This window comes from Brassica napus, chromosome A6, assembly GCF_020379485.1.
Source record: "Brassica napus cultivar Da-Ae chromosome A6, Da-Ae, whole genome shotgun sequence".
In the NCBI taxonomy this organism is placed as follows: Eukaryota; Viridiplantae; Streptophyta; class Magnoliopsida; order Brassicales; family Brassicaceae; genus Brassica; species Brassica napus.
In genome coordinates, this window is record NC_063439.1 from 28,672,163 (window position 1) to 28,699,949 (window position 27,787).

At 38.3% G+C, this 27,787-nt stretch overlaps 8 protein-coding genes, 1 long non-coding RNA gene and 1 pseudogene across 17 annotated transcripts; 6 read left to right on the plus strand and 4 right to left on the minus strand.

Annotated features, from left to right (window-relative positions):
• The first annotated feature begins 25 nt into the window (after nucleotides 1-25).
• Nucleotides 26-1,615, plus strand: LOC106349508 (annotated as a pseudogene).
• Nucleotides 1,616-1,752: 137 nt separating this feature from the next.
• Nucleotides 1,753-2,658, minus strand: BNAA06G40720D. Of its 2 annotated transcripts, none has more exons than XM_013789494.3 (3): nucleotides 2,505-2,658; nucleotides 2,123-2,323; nucleotides 1,753-2,027 (listed from the first exon to the last, which is right to left on the minus strand). In XM_013789494.3, the coding sequence occupies exons 2-3, from the start codon at nucleotides 2,315-2,317 to the stop codon at nucleotides 1,929-1,931; spliced, it is 294 nt and encodes a 97-aa protein (XP_013644948.1). In that variant the 5' UTR covers nucleotides 2,318-2,323; nucleotides 2,505-2,658; the 3' UTR covers nucleotides 1,753-1,928. The 2 variants fall into 2 exon arrangements, with proteins under 2 accessions (XP_013644948.1, XP_048590898.1); XM_048734941.1 differs by having other exon boundaries at nucleotides 2,123-2,370; nucleotides 2,505-2,608.
• A 461-nt stretch (nucleotides 2,659-3,119) lies between these two features.
• Nucleotides 3,120-6,818, minus strand: LOC106349507 (glucose-1-phosphate adenylyltransferase large subunit 3, chloroplastic). The gene is made up of 14 exons (XM_048734940.1): nucleotides 6,579-6,818; nucleotides 5,722-5,950; nucleotides 5,514-5,639; nucleotides 5,175-5,438; nucleotides 5,015-5,098; nucleotides 4,879-4,934; nucleotides 4,714-4,807; nucleotides 4,450-4,635; nucleotides 4,276-4,356; nucleotides 4,108-4,194; nucleotides 3,909-4,013; nucleotides 3,706-3,812; nucleotides 3,574-3,634; nucleotides 3,120-3,478 (listed from the first exon to the last, which is right to left on the minus strand). The coding sequence occupies exons 2-14, from the start codon at nucleotides 5,938-5,940 to the stop codon at nucleotides 3,377-3,379; spliced, it is 1,572 nt and encodes a 523-aa protein (XP_048590897.1). The 5' UTR covers nucleotides 5,941-5,950; nucleotides 6,579-6,818; the 3' UTR covers nucleotides 3,120-3,376.
• A 1,058-nt stretch (nucleotides 6,819-7,876) lies between these two features.
• Nucleotides 7,877-9,035, minus strand: LOC106349505 (40S ribosomal protein S25-4). Its single transcript, XM_013789491.3, has 4 exons — nucleotides 8,793-9,035; nucleotides 8,630-8,704; nucleotides 8,312-8,446; nucleotides 7,877-8,107 (listed from the first exon to the last, which is right to left on the minus strand). Exons 1-4 carry the CDS (start codon nucleotides 8,793-8,795, stop codon nucleotides 7,994-7,996), a joined length of 327 nt encoding a protein of 108 aa, XP_013644945.1. The 5' UTR covers nucleotides 8,796-9,035; the 3' UTR covers nucleotides 7,877-7,993.
• A 2,212-nt stretch (nucleotides 9,036-11,247) lies between these two features.
• On the plus strand, nucleotides 11,248-12,675 carry LOC106349504. Its single transcript, XM_013789489.3, has one exon. The coding sequence runs from the start codon at nucleotides 11,454-11,456 to the stop codon at nucleotides 12,288-12,290; it is 837 nt and encodes a 278-aa protein (XP_013644943.2). The 5' UTR covers nucleotides 11,248-11,453; the 3' UTR covers nucleotides 12,291-12,675.
• A 363-nt stretch (nucleotides 12,676-13,038) lies between these two features.
• LOC106349503 (phosphatidylinositol/phosphatidylcholine transfer protein SFH2-like) lies at nucleotides 13,039-14,338 on the plus strand. 2 transcript variants are annotated; one of them, XM_048734947.1, is made up of 4 exons: nucleotides 13,039-13,152; nucleotides 13,436-13,491; nucleotides 13,569-13,900; nucleotides 13,956-14,338. In XM_048734947.1, exons 1-4 carry the CDS (start codon nucleotides 13,064-13,066, stop codon nucleotides 14,223-14,225), a joined length of 747 nt encoding a protein of 248 aa, XP_048590904.1. In that variant the 5' UTR covers nucleotides 13,039-13,063; the 3' UTR covers nucleotides 14,226-14,338. The 2 variants fall into 2 exon arrangements, with proteins under 2 accessions (XP_048590904.1, XP_048590905.1); XM_048734948.1 differs by lacking the exon at nucleotides 13,039-13,152 and having other exon boundaries at nucleotides 13,189-13,491.
• LOC125575824 lies at nucleotides 14,325-17,712 on the minus strand. Of its 2 annotated transcripts, none has more exons than XM_048734943.1 (15): nucleotides 17,479-17,712; nucleotides 17,310-17,356; nucleotides 17,148-17,209; nucleotides 16,910-17,062; nucleotides 16,756-16,826; nucleotides 16,466-16,660; nucleotides 16,309-16,378; nucleotides 16,081-16,214; nucleotides 15,773-15,992; nucleotides 15,600-15,694; nucleotides 15,462-15,508; nucleotides 15,196-15,388; nucleotides 14,937-15,081; nucleotides 14,735-14,856; nucleotides 14,325-14,629 (listed from the first exon to the last, which is right to left on the minus strand). In XM_048734943.1, exons 3-15 carry the CDS (start codon nucleotides 17,188-17,190, stop codon nucleotides 14,471-14,473), a joined length of 1,647 nt encoding a protein of 548 aa, XP_048590900.1. In that variant the 5' UTR covers nucleotides 17,191-17,209; nucleotides 17,310-17,356; nucleotides 17,479-17,712; the 3' UTR covers nucleotides 14,325-14,470. The 2 variants fall into 2 exon arrangements, with proteins under 2 accessions (XP_048590900.1, XP_048590901.1); XM_048734944.1 differs by having other exon boundaries at nucleotides 17,584-17,634.
• Nucleotides 17,713-18,535: 823 nt separating this feature from the next.
• Nucleotides 18,536-20,917, plus strand: LOC106349501. 6 transcript variants are annotated; one of them, XM_048734946.1, is made up of 6 exons: nucleotides 18,536-18,814; nucleotides 19,004-19,294; nucleotides 19,536-19,582; nucleotides 19,679-19,689; nucleotides 19,750-20,609; nucleotides 20,691-20,917. In XM_048734946.1, the coding sequence occupies exons 2-5, from the start codon at nucleotides 19,006-19,008 to the stop codon at nucleotides 20,603-20,605; spliced, it is 1,203 nt and encodes a 400-aa protein (XP_048590903.1). In that variant the 5' UTR covers nucleotides 18,536-18,814; nucleotides 19,004-19,005; the 3' UTR covers nucleotides 20,606-20,609; nucleotides 20,691-20,917. The 6 variants fall into 6 exon arrangements, with proteins under 6 accessions (XP_048590903.1, XP_013644936.2, XP_048590902.1 ...); XM_013789482.3 differs by having other exon boundaries at nucleotides 18,543-18,814; nucleotides 19,679-20,609; XM_048734945.1 differs by having other exon boundaries at nucleotides 18,543-18,810; nucleotides 19,679-20,609.
• A 256-nt stretch (nucleotides 20,918-21,173) lies between these two features.
• Nucleotides 21,174-24,411, plus strand: LOC106349497 (probable receptor-like protein kinase At4g39110). Its single transcript, XM_013789472.3, has one exon. It carries the CDS (start codon nucleotides 21,336-21,338, stop codon nucleotides 24,153-24,155), a length of 2,820 nt encoding a protein of 939 aa, XP_013644926.3. The 5' UTR covers nucleotides 21,174-21,335; the 3' UTR covers nucleotides 24,156-24,411.
• Nucleotides 24,412-25,107: 696 nt separating this feature from the next.
• Nucleotides 25,108-26,369, plus strand: LOC125575826. Its single transcript, XR_007314404.1, has 3 exons — nucleotides 25,108-25,164; nucleotides 25,274-25,335; nucleotides 25,425-26,369. It is a non-coding gene; the product is annotated as an uncharacterized LOC125575826 (long non-coding RNA).
• The last annotated feature ends 1,418 nt before the right edge of the window (nucleotides 26,370-27,787 follow it).

Sequence of the window (27,787 nt, forward strand, 5' to 3'; positions counted from 1 at the left end):
GCACGCAAAGAAATAAAATTACAGGAATGGAAAAAAATGGTTGTTCCATATGATAATTTTTAGAGAACATATTGTTTCCTGGTTATCATTCACATCCAATGTTTATTTTCTTTAAAAAATTTATCTTTTAATAAGCTTTCATAAACGACATGGGCCTAGACCCATTTAAACGTTTAATCATAAAAATGAGGCTCCTCTTCTCTTCTCTTCTCTTCCTTGCTTCGCCGTTGAAGATCTTACAGCGACGGTTATGCAACTTTCAACCCTTACAAGTTGCTCTGAATCGCCGAAGAAATTGCATCATGATGATGCGCCATCGTTGCTGTTACTACTTCCAGAAGAAATCTCTCTGAACTGCCTAGCACGCGTGCCTCGATGTTACTACCCGTGGGTTTAACCTTGAGGCGTCTCATCGCTTCGCCGGAGATTTACACTGAGCGTTCAGCACTCCGCCGCACAGAGGATGTCCTTTACGTTGCGCTTAGACCTTACGGTACACGAACCCTTCAATGGTACACTCTCAATCTCATCAAACCTAGTTTCGGACAACAAGAGTCTGAAGTAGCAGTTAAACACCGTTTGGTTCCTGTCCCTTCGTTCCCTTTGGTTCCCTATTGGGGAATGTCTATCGTCACTGTCGGCTCAGAGATTTACTTCCTCGGTGGAAGCGTCGATGTCAGCTTCGTCTCCACTGCGTTCGTCATCGACTGTCCGTCTTACACGTGTCGCTCCCTCCCTAGCATGAAGCACGCCGCCGCGGGGATCGTCGGCGGGAAGTTGTATGTGATGGGAGGGTGTGACCCTCAGTCTCCGAACTGGGTGGAGGCTTTTGATCTAAAGACTCAGACATGGGAGACTGTGAGGCGTTTGGATGACGTGGAGGTGTATGAGAAAACGATCAGGAGTTTCGTGATGGATGGTAAGATTTGCATCATGGATCGAAAGAGTAGCTTTGCTTACGATCCAAAAGAAGGAAGTTTGGAGAGGGACTTGTTGTTGAACAAGCAGTGGACGGTGGGTTCTTGCGTCGTTGATGACAAGCTCTACAGTTTTGACTGGCAGAAAGCGTTATGGGAGTTTGATCCAGTCTCGAGGGTTTGGAGCCGAGTGAAGGGTCTTGAAGATGTTCCTGGTGACCGTGATGTCACTAAGATGGCGAATTGTGGTGGCAAAATTGCGATTTTGTGTAACGTTGAAAAGTGTTCGACGGAGATCGGGTTGGAGAGGAGGAAAGGAGGAGAGGTTTGGGGGACGATCTTGTGGTCTGGTCTTGTGCTTTCTTCGGAAAATTTTTCTAACATTGTACGATCTCTGTCTGTCTCATTTTGATGGCACACTCCATATTTGAGGTCAGTGACCTTGGCTTTGTGACACCAATGCACCATTCTTTGTTATAATATATGGAATGTTATTTTATGTTGCAGCTTGAAAATGTATTGGAGCAGCTTTGTTTGATCAAGATGAAGATCTATGTGAACTTATCTTGCCCTTGGATGTTGAATTTTCTTGCCCTTGTTTCTTTTTTTTACAAATCTACGGATGGCGGTTTTATTTATTTTGTATGAATAGCTATGTGAACTTATCGACCAAGTGCTTTTGAATTGTTTGAAATTAACACGGTCAAGCTCTACGCGGCCTTAGGACGATATTATAGTAGTGTGCATTCAACTTCTCCATGTGCAAGTTAAGCATAAAGATGAAGATTTTCTCTGGAGTTTGGTGCTTTATTAGTTCTACTTGTACACAAAGTTGTACCTTCCACATGGTGCATTATATATAACAAAGGGCTTCACTGTTTTCCAACGTTATATTTTGGGAACTACTAAGAGTAATTAACACAAACTCAAAAGATTATTGATTTACAAAATGACTTAGATAAACAAGAGGAAAAGGACATGTGTTGGTATCTTCGAAGGACATGACACTTTTTAATCCGACACTGTCGTTTGAAGAGGCAACTGACTCTCGACTCCTCCCTTGGCTTCCTCGGCCTGCTTCTCAGCCACAGCCTTGGATAATCCAAACATCTGAAATCAAATCCATTGAGAGAGATGTACACCAAATCAAACAGGATAAAGATTTGTCAGCGAGACTTTCTATAAGAGAGTTGAGGAAGAGGAACCTTGCTGATGGTCTTCTGGAAGCAGGTCTTGTGTTCATCCATGGAGGCATGAATGAACTCATCGATGTGATCTTTCACGTCCTCAAAAAAAGTGGCATCTTCCTTTACCTTCCTCCTACATGAAGACGCCATGGCTGGTTTCGGATTCGGATTCGCAGGAGGGTTTTGTGTTTCATCTTTTGGTGGTGTCTCCATTTTTGCCTGCAAAGTCCATCCCAAAGTAGATAATAGTATTCCTAGCAACAAAACTGTAAATTTATCTATCTTTGGGTATTAATTTCTCAAGCACATCCAAACCAACCGAAGATACGCACCAAGTGTTCGATCAAATGCCAAACAGAAACGAACAAAAGAAAAAATCAAAACGAAAGTGGAAACTTACAGGTCGTCGACAACGTTGCGGAGATGATTCTGCAAGTCTCAATAAGAGCTTAAGCTTTTACCTTTCTTTCTCTTCCTGCTGCTGCTGCTTCTAGAGTTCTCTGCTAGCCAAAACGATTAGTCTAGATGATTGCATATATATATAGTTGGTTCGAGACCTTGGCGAACAAGGGGTAGAAAACGCTGCGTTTTGTACTAAAAAAGGGGCTGACTTTTAAATAATTAGGCCGGCCCAATTAAAACTTGATTACCAAAACGCTGGGTTATGGAGAATAACTTTTTTTCCTGATTGGGGCGAATTGAGTTAAGGTCCTTGGGTTATTATATATTTACGTAAGAATGTACCAATTAAAGTTACTTTATCTTATTTGACCCCAACCATCTAACTATTTACGCTAAAATTACGCTATTATGTTCGATTTAACTTAACCCTCATTATTCGTCTAAGCCTTAAATAAAAGAATAATGAAATACAGGGTCAAAATTGAATTATAATCATTAATCAGCAGATCACTTAGTGAGTGAATGGGTTGACGTTGTGTGCTACTACCAATACAGAGAGAGTCATGGTTAATGTTAGTTTAGCTGTTTGTTTTTCAATGCGCGGATAAATATATGATTTCAAAGACAAATGGATATCAAGATTTTGACTGACATTCACGAAAAGAAAGATAGATTTATAGGTAGATCACTCTTATTGGTAAGCTTAAACTCTCTTTTGGTTCTAAGTAGTACTCTCAAGTAATTTACATTAAAAACATTATCACAACTGTCTCTGTTTTCACTGCTTCCACCCAAAAACAACACTTCAAAAACACCTCAATCAAGATCGTTGGTCAAGAGTGTTCTCAATCAGATCACTCCGTTGTTGGTTCATATGACAGTGCCGTCTTTAATGGTAGCCTTTTCCACAACCACAGTGATCCCAGACCTAATGTAGAACCCCTCCTCTGGCCTATCAGCTTCTTGCACATCCTGAAACCAAACCCACACAAAAACCATGTCAACGTTAAGACTGCTCAATAGTCTTTCATCTTAAGGAAGAATCAAGAATGTAGAAGAAAGCATACATCACTGTTCAAGATCATCACGTTCTTCCCGATCTTTGCATTCTTGTCAATGATGCATTTCCTTCAAAATAAGATAAAACATCAGACTATAGGAACTAAAACTCTGAGAAGAAGGAGACTTGGGTTTGTTACCTGATCTTTGTGTCTCTGCCAATGCCAATTGGTACATTGCCTTCCGCGAGCAAAGACGCTATCTCAGATTCGGTTTGGTAACTATCCGCTCCCAACATCAAAGTATCCTGCCAGAAGAAAACACCAGACTTTCAGTTTTTGAACCAAATAATGTGTCACTATCAAAGCTGAGTGGAGTCTTTTTTTTTTTTTTACACAGAGACCTGAAGCTCAACACCATAGTCAAGACGTGACCTTTCACCAATGATGGAACGTTGGATGCTGCATTCTCCCAAGAAACATCCGTGTGATATTATCGAATCCACTATCTGCATCAAAAAAAAAGGGATCAATATTCAAACCCCTCCATTAGTGAATCAGGAGACTCATTATTCACAGGCAAAAGACGAGGAGAGTGCTTACGCGGCATTTCTCAGTTTTGGTGGGAGGTAGAAACCGAGGAGAAGTGTAGAAAGGTGTATCCTGATCATAAAACTCAAACTTGGGATGCTGCATAACAACAAGAACACATAGGAACCAAGATCAAAAGATAAGATCAAACACATTTCTAAGTATTAAATTAAAACTAACCTCCTCGACAAGAGCAAGATTAGCATCATAGAAGCTCTTTATAGTTCCAATATCTTCCCAATAGTCTCTGTAGACGTATCCCTTAACAAAAAGACAGTTTTGACTGAATCATTTTCCAATAAAAAACTCACGAAAGTGTTTAAAACAGAAAAGAGCATTTCTATTTTTCTTTACTTGAACATTGTGATCTCTTATAGCTGCAGGGATGATCTCAGATCCAAAGTCATTGGAACTCGGATAGCGCCGTGTCAGAAGCTTCAGCAAAGCTTCCGTTTTGAAACAGTAAACTCCCATTGATGCAATGTACGGAGATTTCACTGCTTCTTGTTGAGACAGTCCAAGCATTGTCGTATCACTTTGCTGCATCCGACATTACAACCGTGTCAAACAACAGCAGAACAAAATATTCATTTTATTTGAAGACAAAAAACCATATACCATTGATTTGAGATCGATGCCAGTTGGTTTCTCACAGAAATGGACCACACGTCCGGTTCGATCAATGTTCACTAGTCCATAATCCGATGCACGACTGAACCAAACCAAACCAAGGGTTAGAAACTTAAGACCAAAAGGCAAATCATAGTGCTTACACAAACTAACCTCTCACCCACTGGCGCGCACGAAAGAGTAATATCCGCGTTGCTATCCACATGGTACTATTTAAATGCATATTGTTTAGAGTTTGTCAGCAAAAAAATAGTTCTTTCATAATCTTAAAAGAAACTTTGTTTATTACCTGAACAAAGTCCATGTAGTTCATTCTGTAGAGATGATCTCCAGACAAGATGATAATATTCTCAATGTTCCTATTCTTAGCATCCTATATTATTCATAAAAACCAACTGATTCATTCAGACCATTTCAAAGAATCACAAAGTAAATAAGTTATTTCATACCTCAAACACCCAGAGAAACTTTCTGACAGCATCTGCTGTTCCTTGAAACCATTTCTTCCCTGCTTCACCAGGAGTCTGTGTAGCAGCTAGAACCTCAACGAAACCATCTCCAAAGTTGATGCCATTCCCGAAATAAGTACGAGCCAAGTGGCGGTTGAGGGAAGCCGAGTTAAACTGAGTGAGCACGAAGATCTTGTTGATGCAACTGTTAATGCAATTACTCATAGGGATGTCGATCATCCTATAGCATCCACCCACAGGAACCTGCAAAAAAAATAGTGTTTGATGAATCATCAAAAAAAAACAAAGAGTTTAGTAAAATGAGTAATAAATACTAACAGCTGGAGTTGCAGCTCGCTTGGTGAGAGGGAAGAGTTTAGCTCCATTGCCTCCTCCCAGAATGATTGCTGCCACGTTTTTTGGATCTGCTTTTCTTCTCTCCCCCAACATCGAAGGCTGTAGTCTCTGCAAACCCATAAAAACAATCAAATTTAAGGCAAATCTCTAAGACAAAAAGAGTTTTTGATGAGTCTGATCATTAACCTACCAAAGCCTCTTTAGCATTCTTTGAAGTAGCAACCGCATAAGCAACACCTGGCCTCGGCGACTTTCGATATCTTAACTCCTTGGAACTTGAATCTGAAGCAAAAGGTTTAGAGAAGCTTCCTTTGATCTTCTCACCCCAAAAACTGTTCTCTATATTCTTGTAACCGTCTTTGGGCAAGACAGTGTTTGTCCCCAATCCCAAGTAGCAACAAGAATCCATATTTTTTAAGCTGGAATGAAACAGGACAGAATCGTAAAGCTTGTTAGTAAAACAAGTAAAGTGAAACAACACACAAATACTGTAACCAAGTACTAAGAGAGAGTGTATATCATTGTGCAGGGTAACAAATCTTTTTTAAACATAGAAACAATAACAGTTGCCTTAAAAAGAGATTATAACTTTTAAAACATGAACCGAACAAGTGTCTGGGTCAGAATGACTCTGAACCAGATAAAATAGTTAGATCCGGGTAGGTGTTTTTAGATTATTGGATCACAGAAAACAAGAACATTAAACAGAACAAGTTCATGACAAAAAATTTCAAAAAAAAGGGAAAGAATTTTCCGGGGGGAAAAAGAGACTTTTGATCCAATTCAATGTAACATTTGATAAAACTCAATGTAACATTTGATAAAAATCGAGAAAAAAAAGTAAAGTATCATGATTCATGAGAGAATACCTTCAAAAGGTGAAGGAATATACTTTCATTTTCTTTTAATACATTCATATATTATTAACACACCCAGATATTTAAGAAGGAAACAATCATGAACACAACACAGAGAATATAATTCAACCATGAACACAACACAGAGACATATAGAAGAAGATGGAACAGATGAGAGAACTCGACTCACCGGATTGTAAAGACCTTATTCGTATTGTCTGGTTTTGAATTAATGTGATATGTCCTTCATGCACCCAAAGGAGAGAACGAGGCGAAGTGATCAGTGACGAGCTTCCAAAGCTTGATCTGTTATTTATTCTTATATATTTTTTTTAATCTTCTCTCTCTCTTCTCTTCTGTTCAAAGCAAGAAATTACAGTTTTAATTCATCTTCTGGTTATTAATTTTTTTGTTCTTATTCGCATTAGAAAAAGGTGCTCATTTCTTAAATTTATTTTTAGAAAGTAAAAAACTAAAAATATCTACCCTTCTCGATAGTATCTAAAATATCTAATTTAAAATTAGTTATTATTAGAACAATTAGGATACACCACGTTCTCTGCATAAATTTATCTAGAAATATTATATTTTTTGTACAAGTGAATCTTTGTTTTGAATTTGAAACAGTAAAATAATGCTATCATCTTTCACAAAGATCATGTGAAATGTTACCAAACAAAGGCATAGGTGTCTGTGTCTGACAATGAAGGTCACTGAACCAAAATGAACGACTCTCCTTTCTCCCATACTTTTTGCTTCGGGGAACCATATGGGACATGTGGCGCTCAACTACAGTTCTGTCTACTTGTATGTGGACCCAGGCCCATTCTAATCTCATTGGCCCAGCCTAGAGGTGCGCTATATAGTCCGTACACGTCATATCACGCCAAAAATGCTATAGATTCTCTATGAGATTTACTCCTATAATGGTTACAAGTTTTAAGGGAGGATTCGATGTAATGCAAATTGCAATTTGTAGGAAGTAGATTTTGATTAGAATAGCAATGGCCCCTTTGATTAACGGGGGAGAAGGCGAGATGGAAGGGCCCATCACGCAAGGATAATGCTTATATGTCGGACAATTATTTGAAAAAATCTACACTCAAGCGTAAGTCCAATTAGCTAAATATAAACACTAGAAGTCTTTGGTTACAAGACAAATGTATACAAGTATTTGTATGAAAAATTGACCGTGAAACGTATGGCCTGCAGACACTTTCATTTCTAATAGTGTGAGTAACTGAGTCGTACTATATGAAATATCATTTTCTTATTTTATTTATGAACCATTTCTTGTCCGAATTAATTGGCGTATTACTTGTAATTATGTTTAGTTAAGCTAATTATATTCGGATAATTTCGTAAAACTAAGTGCAATTCCCATTCATGATGAATTAAGTTTTTTAAATTGATTTATGTACCAAACCAGAACGGGTGCTTACGAAGAAAATGTTACATGACGAATCGGGTGAAGACAAAAGCTAATGGTTGACTTGAATCTAGTAAGTCTCAATGCATTAAAATATCTCGAAAACAAGATTCTAACAAAGTTCTTGAAGAACCAAACAAAGGAGGTAAGAAAAAACAAATTAAGAGCAAAACATATTAGGTGTTGGTGGCACGAGTGTAGATCTGCTGACTAGAGTGAGCAGCGACCATCCTGATCACACCTTTCGCCATCAGCTCCCTAATAGCCCTCCTTGCTAAAGACCCGTTAATCTGCAGTTTTCAACATTATTCAATACGGATCACATTGTTATAATAAATATACTTTTGAAGTTCTAGAAAAGATCAAGATTGATAACTTAATTATATATCTAGTTAAATTGTTGAAGCAAACCAATCTCATGAACAACGTCATATTACTAACTAGGATCATACAACTAACTTGATTTTGAGACAAGAAGTATGTAATAAACATACCCTCATACGGTCGGAGAGAATGGAAGGAGTGATGAGCTTGAACTTGGGAGCTTCAGTGAGAAGCTTGTCGTAAGTAGCCTGATCAAACAAGACCATGTTGTTCACCTTCTCCTTTTGCTTTCCCTTGCTCCACTTCTGTTTTTTTCACAACATTCAACCAAAAAAAAAATGAAAATCCAATACCAATCAACAACAACAGTGATACCAATACCAATATCATGTGAACAGCTAAATTAAACATCACATTTCGCAGGACCTACATGTAGCTAACATGCATATATATGTATGGAACCTGAGCAGGATTGAGAGAAAACGAACCTTCTTCTTCTGCTTTCCTCCTCCGGATTTCGCTGGCTTAGATGACGGCGGCGGAACCTTATCCTTCTTCGGCGCCTGTAAAATGAATATAACGATTAATCCGAGAGAAAGAAGAAACATAGATCTGCTTAAAGAGAGTGAGGGAAGAAACGTAGAGAGATACCATGTTGACTTCGACGGAGACGGAGACGGAGGAGCGAACGGCGAAGTAGAGGTGGTGAAAGATGAGGAGGAGGCTAAGGTAGAGTTCGATCTATGGTTTGCTCTTATAAACTCTAGGTTTTTTGAGGTTTCGACTTAATGTGTGTACGGGCTGTTTTAATTAAAAGCCCATAATAATGTTCTTTTTGTTCAACTGAAGCCCATATAATCTTTAGGATTGTCTTGTTTTTTGTTTGACCGAAAGTTCATTAATATTTTCTATACTATAAAATTTAGATTTCAATTCTCTAACAAAATAAATTATGCAAAATATTAGAGAAAATGATTATAAGAGATCATCGATATGGCGCAAAATGTACCGTCAGAAATGGATATCATAACTCAGAGTGATGCAATCAAATAGAAATTCTCATAAACCGGATATAATTATCGGCCCGACCGTCTATGTAACGTGTCTCATGTAATAGCATAATTAACCAAAAAAAAACTTATTTTATATTTCCTTGCATGAGATCAAAAACCATACTAAAACATAAATGTACATCTTAAAATTTTAGACGATAACTAATAAACATTTTCGTTTGACTTAACTTCTATGTAGTAATCTATTATTTGTGGTATCAAACACACTGACTATAGACCAATAAAACGTCGAGTGTAAATAAGTTGTATGTCTAAACATGGTTATAATTCACATTTTATTTGACCAAAAGAATTCACAATAAATACTCGCTTCCACGGAATAATAGTGACCAAAAATAAAGATTCAATATGTAGATAACAGGATGATATATGTTATCTTTTTTGTTTTGTTTCTACGGGCACTAATAGGACAAGTTATCAACGATCCGATAAAAATCCGAAGACACATTTCACTTGTGGACGTTATGAAACAAGGAAGACACCATCAATAATGAATCTCCTTTAAACTTTTTGATAAAGGAACTGAAGCTTTTGTCAAAGTGTATCCAATAATGAAAATTTCAAATTTGAAATCATGAGTCTATGCTTTTGGTTAGAAAGAGACAAGACATTAAAGAAACAACAAAGGTTTTTTTGACCTACAAGCCACTTCTCCATCCTTAATGAAGAAGTAATTGCATTTTATATATTTATTTATTTTCTCAATTTCCTCACATGTTATCTAGTGAAATGTATATTCAGTGCTAATTTTTTTTTGTTATATGATATAAGAGTTAACCAACGAGACAAACACATCATATAAAAAGTTCATATTGGCCATAATATACAAGTCTAGCCTAATATATAACCGAAAATATGTGTATTTCTGATTCATAATGCACATCCCACAACAAATTACATAATAAATTGTTTCGGTATAGTGGTGTCACAGTGTGCATGCTTTATAGATCATAAAGTTTATGAATATCAACTAATAATACTACGTGCTACAAGTAATTTTCACATATCAATTCACGGCAGCTGCTTTAATGGACTAGTAAATTAAATACAAAATAGACTAAGTCACTAACATAGTGCGAGGCTTGCTTTTGTTTTGTTTCAATCAAAAGTAATACAAGTATTGATTTTAATCTAATATTTATTTGGTGGGAAAAATTCTCAAATATTTCCTTCTTCCTTTTAGAGTCTAGTAGGATATAACTAATGACAAATTTCCACAGCTGATTAATCTATTGTATATAAGATTTTTGTAACGAGCAATTACTAAGCAGCATAGCAATTGTATGAAGAAGTTTGTAATGAAAGGTGATATTCAAAGAAGTGAATTTTGTAATTAAGATGCTCTTCATCGTCTCCTATAGTTATTTATTCATAGTGATCGTTTTAACTAACCATGCATGGGAAGAAAATCATATGACGTTGTGCAGGATTTCCTTCCTGCAAAGAGAATTTATACCACGTTACACATTTTATGAATCCAAAAACAATAGTTAAACCGCGCTTTGTTGTAGAATGCAATACATTTAAATTTACTGTTAGTTCTTGAGTTGTATCAGCTTATTTATTAAAAAAAAAATAGCTGAAAGTATTGATGAGAAACATCCCACATCGGATATATAAGAATTAATCTACTACTATATAAAGGGTTAGGGCCAATCCACTCATTGCCAATTGGTTTTGAGTTGGAAGCCCATAATAAACCCGAATCTAACATGGTATCAAAGCGATAAGATCCTTTGACCTAATTTACTACTACTACTACTGTACCGATGTTGGGCCCTCTGTGGATGTTATTCCCACATTGTCCACGCTTCAGACCTAGATGTCTGAGCGTGAGGGAGGGTATTGATGAGAAACATCCCACATCGGATATATAAGAATTAATCTACTACTATATAAAGGGTTAGGGCCAATCCACTCATTGCCAATTGGTTTTAAGTTGGAAGCCCATAATAAACCCGAATCTAACAGAAAGAAATTAAAGTAAAAACTTATCAAGCGCACTGAGTGGACACAATATAAATACTCACATAGACCAAAGCTAAATTCTCTCAAGAAACAAAGTAAAAGAAAGAAAGAAAAAGAACAAAGAGAAAAACATATTATTCTCCTCAGAGTAGATTCTCAACTTCTCTACATGAATCTAAACTGAGAATTCAATTGGTCTCTTCTTCTCATAGAGATCACACCTTCTTTGTTAGTTTTTATTTTCCTTCTTGTTCGGTTCTTCTCTTCACCAATGGATTCTTTTACTACTCAGAAAACTAAACCAAGAAAGACAAAGAGGCTTGCCAAAAAGTCTCGTGTTCAGATAATCTTGGATATTGTTTCTCGGACGATCGAGACAATTGTTGTTCTGGTTACGGTTTCTAAGCTCTGCTACCAGCTCGTTGTCACGTTTCATGATTCTGGTGTCGCCGCGGTTATTCTCGCAAACCGTAATCTCGCGTTTGTCGTAGGAAACGCTATAGTCATCACTCTTCTCGCGAATTCCGGCCTTCTCTTGAATCAAAAAGCTGTTCCGAAGTACAAAAGCAACGATCTTTACGTGGAGTTTGTTCAGGAGAGCTCAAGGAGAGATGGTGTTCCACGGCATGAGATGAGAAACAGAGGAAAACAGAGCGAAGCAGAGAAGGAGGCTAAAGAGAGCATAACCGAAACCAGACCAAAACAGAGTGAAGCAGAGGAAGAAACACAGAGCAAAGCTGAGAACATACCAAAACAGGGCATTTCCGATCAGGGAGAGGGACAGGTTGTAATTAAGAAGAAGACAAAGAAGATCATTTCTGAGAAGAGAGTGAAAATGAGCAAACCTGAGAAGCTAACAGAGCAGAGCACTTCAGTGAAGAAGATGGAGAAAGAAAGCATAGTTGAGCCTCAAGAGGAGAGGCAGCAAATACAGAGTTACCAACGAAGCAAGTCAGAGAATTTGGAGGGTTTAAAGAAGAGTTACTGTGGGAGATTAAAGAGATCGGAGACGGATGCCTCTTCTGAAAGAATTGATTCTGACGACGAACTCCGATTCAAGATCGAGTCTTTCATTGCCAAGCAGAGGAGAAATCAAAATGATGATTAGTTTGGTGTCTATTTAGATTTTTTTAAAATATATTTTAAATTGCAACCAAATAACGATAGCTTCTGCAAATACCCTTCACGTTAAATTACCATGCTACGTTGCGGATTACCTTTGTGTCACCTTTGGAAAACAGAGTATTTTTTTCAACTATCGCCATGTGGTAGGTGAACCATTTTCAACAAGGTGTGCGTAGAGTATAACTTTTGGTTATCTCACCTAATTTCCCTTTTGTTTTAACGGAAACAAGTGTAACTATTTAGTTCTGTGGAGGTGGATACTTGTATGTGATTAGAGACCTATTTCATTTATCTAATGAGTTTTGTAGTTTTTTTTTTGCTTTGTATAATTTGATAACTATGTAATGTTATCTACCATTTATTGTGTTTTTCTCTTCTTCTTCTTTTTTGGGACAACTTTTTATCTTCAAAAACTATTTTGGAAGAATTTTTGTCGGTTACTAATTTGAAAAGGCAATAAAATCCATGGTGATGACTTATATAGCATAAGATAGGATTATCTTTATACAAAAACTTAAGAATACATATCATTTCCCTAATTGCTTATATATTTACAAGTAAAAACCATTTATGGCCTCGTTTTCTTTTCAAATCTGGCATATATGACCAAATTTAGACTAATTTAAAAAAAATATTTTGACAGAAATATCAGTAACTAAAATGATTACTCTAATATAAGTCAAGCCAAAAAATTAATAGCAAAAAAGAAAAAGCTAATTTATGCAATAATATTCAAGAGAAGGTAAAACCTTGTCAATGCTCTCTCTCTCTAGATGTCTGAGCATGAGAGAGTTATGTCGATCTCTCTCTCTTCTTCTCTCCTTGGTTTGTTTTTTAATCAGCAGGTAAAAAAAAGGTGTTAAATGTTTTCTTCTTTTTTTTCTCACCTAAACACTTTGAATCTCACGGTTATGGAATCAAATCTTGCGACAGTTCATACATTTTTTTTTTTGGATTTGTAGTCTTTAATCAATCACACAGAACGTTAGATTTATGATATTTTTGGCTTATATCAATTATCATAAGGTTAGGAAGATTGTTTGTCGTAATATGTTTGGAGATGAATGTAACATGTTCCACGACATTAACATCTACAAGAAGAATGTAACATGTTCACCGATTCAACAGGAATTTAATCATGGCGGATACAATAGTTGCTCATATTGATCAACAAAATAACCTAGGTAAGGTAAAGAAATTAACAATCCTTTTTTTTACAAGCAAGATGAATTGGTGAACCGTGTAAACTTTCAATTTTCAGAATTGTTGGACCGGGATGTGAATCCGTTGTTGGAGAGGAAATGGTACGTATATGGTGGAGTAGTGATGGCACTATTGATGTGGATAGTGGGAGTCATGAGGCTAACCAAGAACATGCCGAGGAGACTCGCCAAGGCCAATGTGTACCCAGATGGAGTGAGGGTTATGCCGACGCAGGAGTATATGGCGATGGCGAAGAAGATGGCTGATCTTGAGGAGAAATACGATTCCGTGGATGCTCAGGCTGTGGTTTCTCGGGAGAAGGAGAAGGTTCTCGACGCTGCACTTGGTTGTGTTGACCAGCTTCAGCTTCAGTTGTCCGAAACCAAGAAGGTGCTCTTTCTCTCACTGTTTTCTTGTTCTGTTTTGTGATTGCTCTTCTTTGTAGGCGCTGGACGAGACAATGACGCGGCAACATGAGATGATGGCTTTGATAGAGAAGAAAAAGAAGAAGAAGAGGAAGGTAAGAAGAAGAACACATATTAAACAATTACACCTTAAGACTGATTACACACATTTTTTTTCATTTACAGTTCTTACTGAAAGGCTGCTTCGGAGGAGTATCTTCAGCCTCCAGCCTTTAGAAAGCAAATACACTTCAGTTTTCTGTAACTCCATGAAAAAGAGATACTGGAGAAGATGTAATTGTTCTGCTTAGGACTCTCTCTCTCTCTCTTTCTCACTTATTGGTTGTATAATTGTGTTCTCATTTCTTCTCTTATTGTTTAGTTTGTTTTATTGATAGAAAACTTATAAATGAGCAATTTGTCATGATCATCATTCATCAACATAAAAGAGAGAGAACTCTACTCTCTTAGGAAAAACAAAAGAATCTCTCATCTCAATACAACTAATTTATCTTCTCCAACTACAAAAGGACTAATTAGTTTATACATATGGTCGTTACATATCACTTTTATAAGAATTCCAAAACTCATCATCATCATCATCTCCCTCATTATCCTCACATTCATCTCCTCCGTTATTCTCAATATCCCCACCGTCTGGTTCCTTAACGCCAGCTACTCCATCACCCGTCTCCTCAGACTTTGCTGGCTCCTCCTACACCACATCATATACAGACATCATTTTTTAGTTTCTTCTTGAATGAAAACATTTAACAGATTTTGGCGCCAACTTGACAAAGAATATGATTCGAATGCTTACATTCTCAGGAACATCAGTAGTTGTCTCAGCCTCTTCTCCAGCTTCTCCTTCTTCTTCTCCTGCCCTTTCAGCTGGAGCTTCTTGCTGAAGCTTCTTAATCAGAGTATGGAAACGAGTAAGATCTACAAGAAGAAACACACAAACGTTCTTAATTTCTCTCTTGCTCAACAAAGAAACTAAATATAGAGAAAGGATCTATCACCTTTGGGGCGAGTTGATAAGGCATCATTAAGCTTCAATGGATTCCTTCGTTCTTCCAATTTGAACTTGAGTTTGATCTGTTGATGCGTTCTATCAGAAAACAATAGTTGTACCATCGATAGATCGCCTCCAAAATCTTGAATTCCCTTATTAACCAAACAAAAAAACAAGAAATATCTATAACGATTGTGAACAAAACAACATAATCTCCAGTAAAAAACACCCACGTTTAAATAACCAGTGAGATCAAAGTTGATTACCTCATAGAAGAGTTCTGTATCTTGCTTTGACCATCTCGTTCTCGGAGTCTTCTTCATATACGTTTGATAGTTCACCGGCGAGTCTGGTTTAACTACGTTATTTTCTTGATTTTCAGTCTCCAACATACCAAATTCATCCTCTTGGTCAAAACCTTGTGAATAATAATGGTTATCCTCCGATGCGTTCGTATTACTGCACATAACATACACTCCATCAGATGAAGAATACAAACTATCTTCTCTGAGATTAATGAATTATAGTGTACCTTTCTTGGGCGGGCGGCACAACAGGAGCTCCCTTTGCTTCCTTTTTCTGTATATATTAACAAGAAGGAAAGATGAGGATCCAAGCAAACACAGAGCTCAAATGAAAGCATGTGTAGAGATAAAGAGTTGATTCTTACCTCCAACCATTCTCTATACTCAACAAGGCGAAGCATATCTTTAATGGGCAGAAATTTGATTTCATCATCCGGGGTTTCAAGCAATTCCTTCTCCACTAGACCAAACAAGAAAACAGTTTGTCAGATGCTATATTATAATTTCAGCTGTAGAGAATTTGGTTCGGCTAGTTTACATGTTCTGTTTCTCTTCTGACGACTTGAATGCTTGAACTTCTTCTTCTGGGGAGACTTATTTGGTTCTTCTTCACTAGTGGTTTTCTGCTTTCTAGCTCTCTTCGATTTTCCCTTTTTGCTTTCTCTTTCTGACCTTGTTTCTTCTTCTTCTTCTACTGTATTCCCCAAACCATTTCCTACTCCTATAACATGATCTTCGTGTTCCTCTCCGCCAGGAACCTGATCAAAAGTATTCAAAAAGCGGAGCCAACTCAAAACAGTGCGCCTGGGAAAGCTAAACCCAAATTGTCAAAACATTCTTTCTTACCGTATTCGTCACAATGACCATAACCTTAGACTGGTTAGCAGCCGTTGTATGATCAACAGAGTAATGAGACTCAGGTTCTTCAATCACAGCGTCTTGCAATCTAGGCTTTGGTTGGAACTTTCCAGTATGTTGCTCTACACAAGTAGAGACAGCATTATGTTTCGGTTACTAGATATATTTAACAGAATCAAAGCATATGAATTTCAAAATTCAATGCTTTAAAATTACCATATGCAGTGGTTATGCCTTCCTCCTGTACAATATTAAGAGTCTCCATGTTCCAATGACACTCTTCTTCCTGTAACAAAATTGAAAAAACAGTTTTAAATTTAAAGAGTAGAAGAAGTGAGACACCAGCATAAAAAAAGAGAGTATTCATACATACCTCTGTTTGCATCCTTTGAGTTTGAGAATGAATAACTTCATCCGTTTCCTGAGTAACAAACGCTGCAGAATCTAGACTTTTGGGATCATCAGGAGGATTTGCAGGTGCCGCCTCTTTGCCATTATCACATCTCTTTCCCTCGCAATTTACGTTAGAACAAGGACGAAGAACAGAAAGCACTTCTGAGAATACATTCTGAAAGAAACAAGAAAAACGATTTGCATAATGGAAAAACATATAGCAGAGACACTAAAAAGAAAATTCAAAAGGTAGAAAGAAAACGACCTTACCTCTTTAGAGATTGTTCCAACGGTGGATTGGTCAATGAGTCCACCACTATCAGGGACAATAGTTGAAACATCTGCAAAACAGAATCCCAAATCTTAAGATATTTTTGAACAACATATAAAATAAAAGTTGGCTGAAAGAGGGAAGAAACAAAACCATGTAGAGAAACAGGATCTTGGCTTTGTGTTGTTGAGAGTATTTCACTGGGAAGAAGGGTAGAGAGTGTTGTTGGTTGGGAGGTTGAAAGAGAGAGATGCTTCTTCTTGGGATGTGGTCTACCTTTCGGTTTAAACTTTGCACCAGCCCTAGCTATTAAATTCATATGTTTCAGCCAAAATGATTTAAAAAAAGAGAGAGTAATGAAAGTGGATAAAAGGAAATAAAAAGCAATTACCAGCTGGTGCAGCAGCAGGTTGATCATCGAAGTCTAAATCCATTTGACTTTGATTTGTCCCTCTTCAACACAAAAAACAGATAAAGTATGAATGACACAAGGCAAAAGTGTTGGTATGTCGATCAGCATCATGAAAACTAAAGCTTATCCATCGAAACTAACCAAATGGATTCAACAGAGAGAGCAAAGGAGGCAACTTTACAGCGGACCTGCAAAATCGGATTCCAAGAGAAAAAGAAAAACAAAATGAGTTCTTCCATCTAAAGAAACAAACACATTGATTGTCACAAAAAAAAAAAGAAAAAAGAGTTTTTCAGCAAAGCCCACGAACCCTTGTTATCGCAGGAAAACCCCTTTTCTGATTAATCTCTTAACAATTGGGGATAATTGTCAAGTAGACGAAAACCAGAAATAGGATATACGTTAATGAACTTACGGAGTGGGTCGCCGGAGAAACTCTGAGTGTGGATAAGATTAGGGTTTTAGGTGTGAAGAAGATGAACAAGAAGAAGGGGGGGGGGCGGTGAGATTGATTTACAAAACGTCACCGCTTCGAAACAGAACCTGCCCACTTAAAAACCCGCGAAATTTTAACAATAAAAAGGCTGATTTGAGCTCCTTATCGTTATTAATGGGCTTAAATGAGAGGTCCACTCTACAACCTAAGGCCCAAATCGATCATTGGTGACACGTCGTTCACTTATTCTCTCTCTTTTTCTCCACAACTAGTGTCTCACTGTCTTGAAAACTGGCCAAAATCGTGGTGATTCTTTTGTTTCGAAGGATGTTCTTCAAGCTAGAGTAAGAGGGTTGCGGAAGCTCGGAAACAATTTCCCGCTGAGCTAATAACCCCATATAACCAAAGTAAAAGTGTAATATTATCTAACACAACACTCTGTCTCTTCTTACAGGGTCGTAAGAAACCATCGTTATGTGAAGTGATGGTTTCGTCTTTATATTCCCTTCCTCTTTTTTTACTTCCGTGTTGGCTTCTTCACAGATCTCCTAGGTCGCGTGCCATGTAAGATACTGAGACAGGGACCTGGTTTCCTTCGTGTTTTTTTTTTTATAAAATTGCCCCCTCGAATATTATTAAAGTTTCAAATTTGGAATTATAGTATAGTTTGGGCTCTAAGCGGCCCCAGCTAATGGCGTCACAACACCCACAAGGCACTTAACCGAACCGGTTTAACTTGGTAAAAGGGTTTAATTTTCATTAACCGGTAAAAATTTGTAAACGACAGTATGCAAATTTGATGAACATCAAATAAGAAACGATGAAAACGAAATAATTTGGTACGGTTTTGGGCCTTGTAAACCGGATTATTAACGGCGTGAAATAAACCGTCGGAAAAAACTTTATATTCGTCGCTTTCCCTCTCAACCCTTTTCTCACTCTCTCTCTCTCTCTCTCTCTCTAAAAAGAGAGAAGGAACGAAGCAAAGCCCTCGCGAGCATCATCGCAGTACTCATCTCTTTTTTCTCGCTTTCTCAGTCGAACAGAAGTGAAAGTGTGGTCTTCCTCTTATCCGGCGACGTTTTAAAACTTCGGGGAGCAGGTTCGATTGTTGTGATTCCCTCTCTCTCTCTCTCTCTCTCTCTCTCAGCATATGAAGATGGCTTGCAGATTTGGGGGGCCTTAATCGCGGATCTGTTTATCCATGTCAGTTGAGTGATTTATTGATTCCTTTAAAAAAAAAAAAGAAAAAAGAATGGATGAATGTGTAATTTGATTGGGGATTATCTTACTGTGTGATGTTTGATTGTTGTGTGTTAGCTCAGCAGATATAACAATTCCTGAATCTTCGTTTCTAACATTAATCATGTCTTTTTGTTTTTTTTGAAGCTAAGTTCAGAGATGGGGAATGCGTGTTGTGTTGCTGCTCCTGACAAAATGGTCCTCTCAGCTGCTGAGACTGAGAGGAGGCATTCTCCTCCTTGGAGTTTCCGCTGGGATAATCATAATCATAATCATAATCATAATCATAATCATAATAGAGGAGGAGGACGTGTTGCTGGTGCAGACTCCTCTCTTAGTCGTAACGATGGGTCTGACTTCAAATTTGAATCTCCTTTTGTGTCTTCTTATGGCTCCCCTAGTTTAGATAGCTTTCAGACTCAGACATTGCACAAATCTCCCCCCTCAGGTAATTCATTTCTGCTTCTTCTGTATATTTTCTTCATCTTGAAACTTGACAGAACACACATGTATGGTGCTATTCACTTGGGACTTCAAGATTTTTCTTCAGACCGTGTTAAAATGTCTCTCACTTCATGATGAACATAAGAAAGACTAGTCTATAATCATTGATAGGAGTTTTCTGTTTGCTTCTTGCTTTGCTTATGCATCTATTTTCTTGATCATCATGTTCCTTATTATTGTGGCAGATCTATCATTTCCAACATGTTCTTCCATGAATACACTCTTCGAGCAGGTAAACCCTGTTTCATCACTTCTCTCATATCTTATAAGTTTTACCTTTGTTGATGCATAACCTCTCTTTCTCATTTTTTTTTTATCTCTCACACAGAAAGAAAATGTTTCAACAGAAGCTGCACCGCCTTCATATCCACCTCCTCCACGATTGTCTCTTTCACTGGCTTCCCAACCATCTTCTTTCCCACCATCACCACTTCCTTCCCACCCTGCAAGTTCATCCACACTTCAGCTGACTCAGCGCCGTCGTCTATCAAAGCAACTCTCAGATGGTCAGATCTATGGAATTAACTCACTAAGCAGAAGCTCATCAACTGAAGAGAGGCAGGGAACAACTTTCAGATATGATTCTTCTCAGAGTGGACCATCTGAAGGTTGGTCACGGCAAGCCTTTTCTGAAATTATGTCATCTTCTCGCTGCAACCAGCCTTTGTCTAATGATAATGACTGCTTTGGCCTTGAACGTGACAAGATTGCCGATCCTGGCAACCGAATGTCCATTCATCAGCAGCAAACCTGTGGTGCATGCGCTAGACCCTTGTCAGAGAAATCCTTGTGGAGCAGCCAAAATATCTTTATGACCAATGAGCTCTCTGTGTCTGCAATTCTAGCTTGTGGGCATGTCTATCATGGTGACTGTTTAGAGCAGATGACGCCAGAAGTCGATAAGTTCGACCCATCATGCACAATCTGTATATTGGGGGAGAAGAAAACAGCGAAGCTGTCAGAGAAAGCACTGAAAGTGGAGATGAATTTGAAAGCTAAAAGACTCAGAAACCGAGTTTTGAACAGTGATTTTGAGTGCGATGATTTTGTGATGTTTGATCACAGCCACATGGCTTCAGCAGCAGCAGCCGAGAGCCCTAAACTGGTATCGAGTTCGAGCGTCAAGAGCTATTCCGCAAAGCCTTTCTTGGCTAGACATCTCTCTTTTGGGTCCAGAGGTAACAGTAAATCCACTAAAGAAGATCTTCCTGTCAGAAAGAAAGGCTTCTTCTGGACTAAATCCAGCAAAATATGAGCTTGTAAGCTGTTCTCTCTCTCTCTCTCTATTTATAGCTCAGTGAATTACAAGTTAGAGATTGATAGTGTTTGTGTTATTTCAGATTCTGCGTTGCTCTGTGAAGCATAGAACTCGAAACACACACACACGGACACGGTACCATTCATTTAAGACAGGCCATTCGTAGTTGCACATTGTCTTCATTTGCTTTTTTTTTTTAAATTGGTTACTTAATTTTCACACTTGTAAAGTTACAAATTTAGAATACAAAATTGGGGTTGAAAACAACATTGAATCACTAGTCTATAAATTATTCTGGATGTGCATAGACTTGGGCATGTTTTTTTTTACATCTACTGGTGAGACTTCACCTCAGTCAAACCTCTCTCTGTAAACATTTGACTTGTTTCTCCTTATCATTGCTGCTCGTTATTATAACATATGGATGGAGTAACAAAGCATTGGAGTCTCCTCACCTGAATGGCAGTGAAAAGCTTTCGCTGGTACGTTGATTAATCTACTTTATGTTTCTTCATCACTTTCTTGCTTCAGGACGATCGTTTGGAACTACTTCGTTCATATAAACTTGTTTGATAACCAAACTGATAGTGATCTGGTTAGAGTTTTAATTCTAGTTTTCTTTTTTAGTTTTCCTGAAATAGGAAACCATAGTTATTTTATTTTTGGCGTTGTCTCTAAATTTTCTACATAACGGAATTAGCAGTTTGCTAAATATAAACCATTGAATATGATTGATGATCATACCCTCCACCAAATAACAACATACTCCAAAAAAACTGGCCACACATATAACAACTCACCCGTTCTCTCTTTGATGATCTTTTTTGTCTGGCTCTTTTCTTCAACCACACGCTATCCAACAATCTCCCCTCATTACTTCTTATATTTGTTCTTCCTCATCCCTCTCTCTTCTCTCTTTCCTTCCCACCCAGGAAGGATGGAGACAAGAAAGAAACCAATCTTTGATTTTTCTCCAAAGCCTTCCATGGCTCTCCTCATGACTATTCTCCTCTTCCTCTCAGGTACTATAGCGTCTGCAGCAGGACCTGCTACCGGCTTTAAACCGGCAGATGATATCCTCATTGACTGTGGAAGCAAATCTTCATCCAAAACCCCTGATGGAAAAGTCTTCAAGAGTGACCAAGATACGGTCCAATACATAGAAGCCAAGGATGATATTCAGGTCTCGGCCCCACCTTCAGACAAGGTCGCATCTCCTATCTACCTAACTGCAAGGATCTTCCGTGAAGAAGCCATCTACAAGTTCCATCTTACCCGACCTGGTTGGCATTGGGTTCGTCTCCATTTCTTGGCCTTCCCTAACGACAAGTTTGATCTCCAACAAGCGACTTTCTCCGTTCTAACGGAGAAGTATGTGTTGCTTCATAACTTTAAGATTACTAACAACAACAATGATAGCCAAGCTGTTCTCCAGAAGGAGTATCTCGTCAACATAACGGATGCACAGTTCTCCCTCAGGTTCAGACCTATGAAAACCTCTGCAGCGTTCATCAACGCTATTGAAGTTGTCTCAGCTCCGGACGAACTGATCTCTGATTCAGGCACAGCCCTTTTCCCGGTCAACGGTTTCTCTGGTCTGTCCGACTACGCTTACCAGTCTGTTTACAGAGTCAACGTTGGTGGTCCTTTGATCATGCCTCAGAATGACACGTTAGGAAGAACATGGATACCAGATAAGGAGTTCTTGAAAGATGAGAACCTGGCCAAGGACGTTAAGACGACCCCTTCAGCAATCAAGTACCCTCCAGGAATTACACCTTTGATTGCTCCACAGACGGTTTATGCAACAGCTGCTGAAATGGCTGACTCTCACACCATAGCTCCTAACTTCAACGTCAGCTGGAACTTCCCTTCGAACCCGTCCTTTAACTACCTCATCAGGCTTCACTTCTGTGACATCGTTAGCAAATCTCTCAATGACCTTTACTTCAATGTGTACATCAACGGCAAAACTGCCATTTCGGGGCTGGATTTGTCTACTGTGGCAGGCGATCTCTCAGCTCCTTACTACAAAGACATTGTTGTGAACGCGACACTTATGAGTCCTGAGCTGCTAGTCCAGATTAGTCCCATGGGAGAAGATACAGGTACTCCAAACGCAATCTTGAATGGAGTTGAGGTCTTGAAGATGAGCAACTCCGTGAACAGCCTTGACGGAGAGTTTGGAGTTGATGGTAGAACCACTGGCATGGGGAAACACGGTATGGTTGCGACCGCGGGGTTTGTGATGATGTTTGGAGCTTTCATTGGTCTTGGAGCCATGGTTTACAAATGGAAGAAGAGGCCACAAGATTGGCAGAAGAGAAACAGTTTCTCCTCTTGGTTGCTTCCGATACACGCTGGTGACAGCACTTTCATGTCAAGCAAAGGCGGTTCTCAAAAATCAAACTTCTACAACTCAACCATGGGGCTAGGCCGCTCTTTCTCCCTTTCTGAACTTCAAGAAGCCACAAAGAACTTCGAAGCGTCTCAGATTATCGGTGTTGGAGGGTTCGGTAATGTCTATATTGCGACCCTTGACGATGGAACCAAAGTTGCTGTCAAGCGAGGTAACCCACAGTCTGAACAAGGAATCACTGAGTTTGAGACAGAGATCCAGATGCTTTCTAAGCTCAGACACAGACACTTGGTCTCCTTGATTGGTTACTGTGATGAAAACTCAGAGATGATTCTAGTCTATGAGTTCATGTCCAATGGTCCATTCAGAGATCATTTGTACGGAAAGAACCTTGCTCCTTTGACCTGGAAACAGCGTCTTGAGATCTGTATCGGTTCAGCACGTGGGCTTCACTATCTGCACACAGGAACAGCGCAAGGGATTATCCACCGTGACGTCAAATCAACCAACATTCTTCTTGATGATGCTTTAGTTGCCAAAGTAGCTGACTTTGGTCTTTCTAAAGATGTAGCATTTGGACAGAACCATGTCAGCACGGCAGTGAAAGGAAGTTTTGGGTACTTGGACCCTGAATACTTTAGAAGACAACAACTTACTGATAAGTCTGACGTTTATTCATTTGGTGTCGTTCTTCTGGAAGCTCTCTGCGCAAGGCCAGCCATCAACCCTCAGCTACCAAGAGAACAGGTTAACTTGGCTGAATGGGCTATGCAGTGGAAACGAAAAGGGATGCTCGAGAAGATCATGGATCCTCATTTGGCTGGAACCATAAACCCTGAATCGATGAAGAAGTTCGCTGAAGCTGCAGAGAAGTGTTTGGAAGATTATGGTGTTGATAGGCCATCGATGGGAGATGTTTTGTGGAACTTGGAATATGCTCTTCAGCTTCAAGAGGCATTCACTCAGGGCAAAGCAGAGGAGAATGAGAACGGTGAGCCAGGTGTTGTGGTTCCGCCAGCAGATACAACTCCAATCACTCCTGCAGTCACCACCAACGCCACGGCTGCGGCTAGTGTTCCAGTTGCTTCTAAGGTGGAAGAGAACAATGGTGCAGCCGAGCCTCAGGCCGTGGATGAACACTCTGGTACAACCATGTTTACTCAGTTTGCTAGCCTTAACGGACGATAAACAAAAAAACAAGTGACAGATGACTAATTTTAAAAAAAAAACAGAAGAAAAAGAATGCAACAAAACGAATTTGTTACCATTAACAGTAATTGAAATGGAAAAGAATGACTGTTTGTTTCTTATTATGCTTTTGTGATATTTTATATTTTTTTTTGGTGTATTATGTCAAATTTCTGTATTTTTTTGTATGAATTGTAATTCGTGGGTGGATATGTATTTGTATGTATACTACTAAATGCTCTGATGCATTTATCTACTTATCCTCCTTTGTTGTAGGTGTTAATCTTTTTTTTCTTCTGTAGTTGTTAATCTTAGCCGGTTGCAAATACAACTTCATATTAAAACTTGAGTGTGTGTAGTGAATCTTCCTACAACTTCCAATTAACACTTGAGTTTATTTTTGTAGTTGTTTATCTTAGGTTGCAAATACAACTTCATATTAAAACTCCAAACTTGAGTGTGTGCGTGTAATGAATTTTCTTACAACTTCGGACTCTCTGCTGTTTTTTAAAGGAAGATGAAGTTCGTAAGATCATCGCTCTTGATTTGAGTAAGAACGCAAGACGCACAACGTTTTTACATGGGCCTTGTACGAGTCTGAACAAGCTTGCGCTAGTTTACGATGATAATAAGCCTTAAAAAAAAGTATTATTTAAACTAGTTATGAAATATGTGAGCACGAAAATTCATTTTATAAAATATATATGGCATAGACTACTTTCTTTGCTTCAAAGAATCAAAATAATGCATATCTCAAAATTTTAACATATATATATAGAACACAAGTACAAGATTGTGAAAAAGTTGCCTGAGTTGAAGCATGTATGTAGAATGGCTGGTGATGAATGCTCATGCTTTGAAAAGAGCCAATATTGGTATCGATGTTGTTGATGCTACAGACGCTGTACAAGGCGCTTCTGATATTGTTCTCACCGAGTCTTGACTTAGTGTTATCATTAGCGCAATTTTAACCACTCGACATATTTTCTAAAGAATGAAAAACTATACAGTCAGTGCTCTATTTTAATCTATAGTTTAATACAATATCTTTTCTCTCTCCAATCTCACTTTCAGCTGGAAAATCAAATAAATCTTTGCAATTGGCATTGTCTTTGCAGGCTACATGGCTTTAGTGACCATCGTTTTCTTCTGCTCAGCTTACAGCACCAATTTCTTCCTGGTATATATCTAACATATTAACAATCTCTCTCTTTTTTCAATCAACTTGTCCATCACATAAACATAACTCTCTTTGTTCTTTTTTCTTAGATAACTTTCCATATGAGAGACTTGAGAGGCAATGAACATGAAATGATGTGTGCTTTGTAATTCAGCAGTATTGTGTGTCGGGCTCTTATATTCATCACTTGATCAAGAGGCATGTTTCCAGAACGACCTTCTGATAGCATAAGCAGTAAAGCATAAAACATGGTTTCGTTTCTTTAGAGGAGTCTGCTCATCTTTGTATCTCTGGCGACCGTATATCAAGAACTTGCAAGTCGGATTTCAATACACGTCAGTTTATTTGTAAATAGTATATGTGAAATACTCAGAGTATTATACATGTAACAATGGGTCATTGTTTGCTATTATGTTGTCCATAATTTGAGTGTCATTACTTCAGTGTCTACTTCTGATAATATTTTACATCTGTATGATTACAGCTTTGGCTTCTTTAGTTACAAATATTCATATCTTTTTTAATAAATTTAACTTTATATAGTCTGATTTTTTTTTAAAAAAGGTGGTAAGCTATAAACTTAAGATACACTTAGACTCATACCTTTAAGTGTTTTATTGGCAAATAAATGTTTGCGAACTTTAATTTTTTTTTTTTTGAGATTCTACTGCCATAATAGTTTAAGGTTTTTTGAAATATTACTAATTAATTGTTATTGATTCGAAGATTTTCAAATTTCATCAAAATTCTTTATATATTTATGATAATAGTTTTTCATTCTATTTTAACAAAATTTAACGTTAATAAAATATAATTTATCTTTTTTATTCATAAGATACAAATTTCAAAATATTTTGGTAATTAAAATAATAGATTTAAGATTTAAAATCCGCTATGTAATTTGTTATTTAAATATCACAACAACAAATTAGTGTTAGAGTTTTGAGATTATCTTTCACTGTTTAGGGTTGGTACTTTTAGGGTTAGATGGGATCTATAGTTAGGTTTAGGTAGGGTTTAGGGTTATCTTTAGGCAGGGTTTAGGGTTAGCAGGGTTTAGGATTAGGTAGGGTTTAGGGTTTAGGATTAGAAAGGTTTTAGGGTTAGGTAAGGTTTAGGGTTAGGCAGGGTTTAGGGTTTGGTAGGGTTTAGGATTAGTAGGGTTTAGGGTTAGAAAGGGTTAGGGTTAGACAGGGTTTAGGGTTAGCAGGGTTTAGGATTAGGTAGGGTTTAGGGTTTAGGATTAGAAAGGTTTTAGGGTTAGGTAAGGTTTAGGGTTAGGCAGGGTTTAGGGTTTGGTAGGGTTTAGGATTAATAGGGTTTAGGGTTAGAAAGGGTTAGGGTTAGACAGGGTTTAGGGTTAGAAAGGATTTAGGGTTAGAAAGGGTTTAGGTTAGGTAGGGTTTAGGGTTAGGTAGGGTTTAGGGTTAGGTAGGGTTTAGGGTTAGGTAGGGTTTAGGGCAAGAAAGGGTTTAGGGTTAGAAAGGTTTTAGGGTTAGGTAGGGTTTAGGGTTATTAGGGTTTAGGGTTAGGTAGGGTTTAGGGTTAGAAAGGGTTTAGGGTTCTGTAGGGTTTAGGGTTAGTAGGGTTTAGGTTTAGGCAGGGTTTAGGGTTAGCAGGGTTTACGTTTAGGGTTAGGTAGGGTTTAGGGTTAGAGAGGGTTTAGGGTTAGGTAGGGTTTTGGATTAGGCAGAGTTTAGGGTTAGGTAGGGTTTAGGGTTAGAAAGGGTTTAGGTTTAGTAGGGTTTAGGGTTAGTAGGGTTTTGGGTTAGTAGGATTTATGGCTAGGTAGGGTTTAGGGCAAGAAAGGGTTTAGGGTTAGAAAGGTTTTAGGGTTAGGTAGGGTTTAGGGTTATTAGGGTTTAGGGTTAGGTAGGGTTTAGGGTTAGAAAGGGTTTAGGGTTCTGTAGGGTTTAGGGTTAGTAGGGTTTAGGTTTAGGCAGGGTTTAGGGTTAGTAGGGTTTAGGTTTAGGCAGGGTTTAGGGTTAGCAGGGTTTACGTTTAGGGTTAGGTAGGGTTTAGGGTTTAGGGTTAGAGAGGGTTTAGGGTTAGGTAGGGTTTTGGATTAGGGAGGGTTTAGGGTTAGGTAGGGTTTAGGGTTAGAAAGGGTTTAGGTTTAGTAGGGTTTAGGGTTAGTAGGGTTTTGGGTTAGTAGGATTTATGGCTAGGCAGGGTTTAGGGTTAGAAAGGGTTTAGGGTAAGAAAGAGTTTAGGTTAGGTAGGGTTTAGGGTTAGGTAGAGTTTAGGGTTAGTAGGGTAGAGGGTTAGTAGGGTTTAGGGTTAGGTAGGGTTTAGGGCAAGAAAGGGTTTAGGGTTAGAAAGGTTTTAGGGTTAGGTAGGATTTAGGGTTAGTAGGGTTTAGGGTTAGGTAGGGTTTAGGGTTAGAAAGGGTTTAGGGTTATGTAGGGTTTAGGTTTAGGCAGAGTTTAGGGTTAGCAGGGTTTACGTTTAG

Bases quoted from the DNA above. Each gene is read 5' to 3' on its own strand.
- BNAA06G40720D (XM_013789494.3), bottom strand. From the start codon at position 2,317: ATGGAGACACCACCAAAAGATGAAACACAAAACCCTCCTGCGAATCCG. The intron at 2,028-2,122 runs GTTCCTCTTCCT...ATTTGATTTCAG, and splicing joins TCCAGAAGACCATCAGCAAG to ATGTTTGGATTATCCAAGGC.
- LOC106349507 (XM_048734940.1), bottom strand. From the start codon at position 5,940: ATGGATTCTTGTTGCTACTTGGGATTGGGGACAAACACTGTCTTGCCC. The intron at 5,640-5,721 runs GTAGGTTAATGA...ATGGGTTTGCAG, and splicing joins AGAATGCTAAAGAGGCTTTG to AGACTACAGCCTTCGATGTT. The intron at 4,357-4,449 runs GTAAAGAAAAAT...CTTTTTGTTAAG, and splicing joins TAAGAGATCACAATGTTCAA to GGATACGTCTACAGAGACTA.
- LOC106349505 (XM_013789491.3), bottom strand. The intron at 8,447-8,629 runs GTTCGTTTTCTC...TGAAAAAAACAG, and splicing joins GAGGAAAGCAGAAGAAGAAG to AAGTGGAGCAAGGGAAAGCA. The intron at 8,108-8,311 runs GTATGTTTATTA...TGAAAACTGCAG, and splicing joins TTCTCTCCGACCGTATGAGG to ATTAACGGGTCTTTAGCAAG.
- LOC106349504 (XM_013789489.3), top strand. From the start codon at position 11,454: ATGGATTCTTTTACTACTCAGAAAACTAAACCAAGAAAGACAAAGAGG.
- LOC106349503 (XM_048734947.1), top strand. From the start codon at position 13,064: ATGCTCTCTCTCTCTAGATGTCTGAGCATGAGAGAGTTATGTCGATCT. The intron at 13,153-13,435 runs GTAAAAAAAAGG...CCGATTCAACAG, and splicing joins GTTTGTTTTTTAATCAGCAG to GAATTTAATCATGGCGGATA. The intron at 13,492-13,568 runs GTAAGGTAAAGA...TTCAATTTTCAG, and splicing joins TGATCAACAAAATAACCTAG to AATTGTTGGACCGGGATGTG.
- LOC125575824 (XM_048734943.1), bottom strand. From the start codon at position 17,190: ATGGATTTAGACTTCGATGATCAACCTGCTGCTGCACCAGCTG. The intron at 15,389-15,461 runs GTACACTATAAT...TGTTATGTGCAG, and splicing joins GTGCCGCCCGCCCAAGAAAG to TAATACGAACGCATCGGAGG. The intron at 14,630-14,734 runs GTAAGCATTCGA...GATGTGGTGTAG, and splicing joins CTACTGATGTTCCTGAGAAT to GAGGAGCCAGCAAAGTCTGA.
- LOC106349501 (XM_013789482.3), top strand. From the start codon at position 19,006: ATGGGGAATGCGTGTTGTGTTGCTGCTCCTGACAAAATGGTCCTCTCA. The intron at 19,295-19,535 runs GTAATTCATTTC...TTATTGTGGCAG, and splicing joins GCACAAATCTCCCCCCTCAG to ATCTATCATTTCCAACATGT. The intron at 19,583-19,678 runs GTAAACCCTGTT...TCTCTCACACAG, and splicing joins TGAATACACTCTTCGAGCAG to AAAGAAAATGTTTCAACAGA.
- LOC106349497 (XM_013789472.3), top strand. From the start codon at position 21,336: ATGATTGATGATCATACCCTCCACCAAATAACAACATACTCCAAAAAA.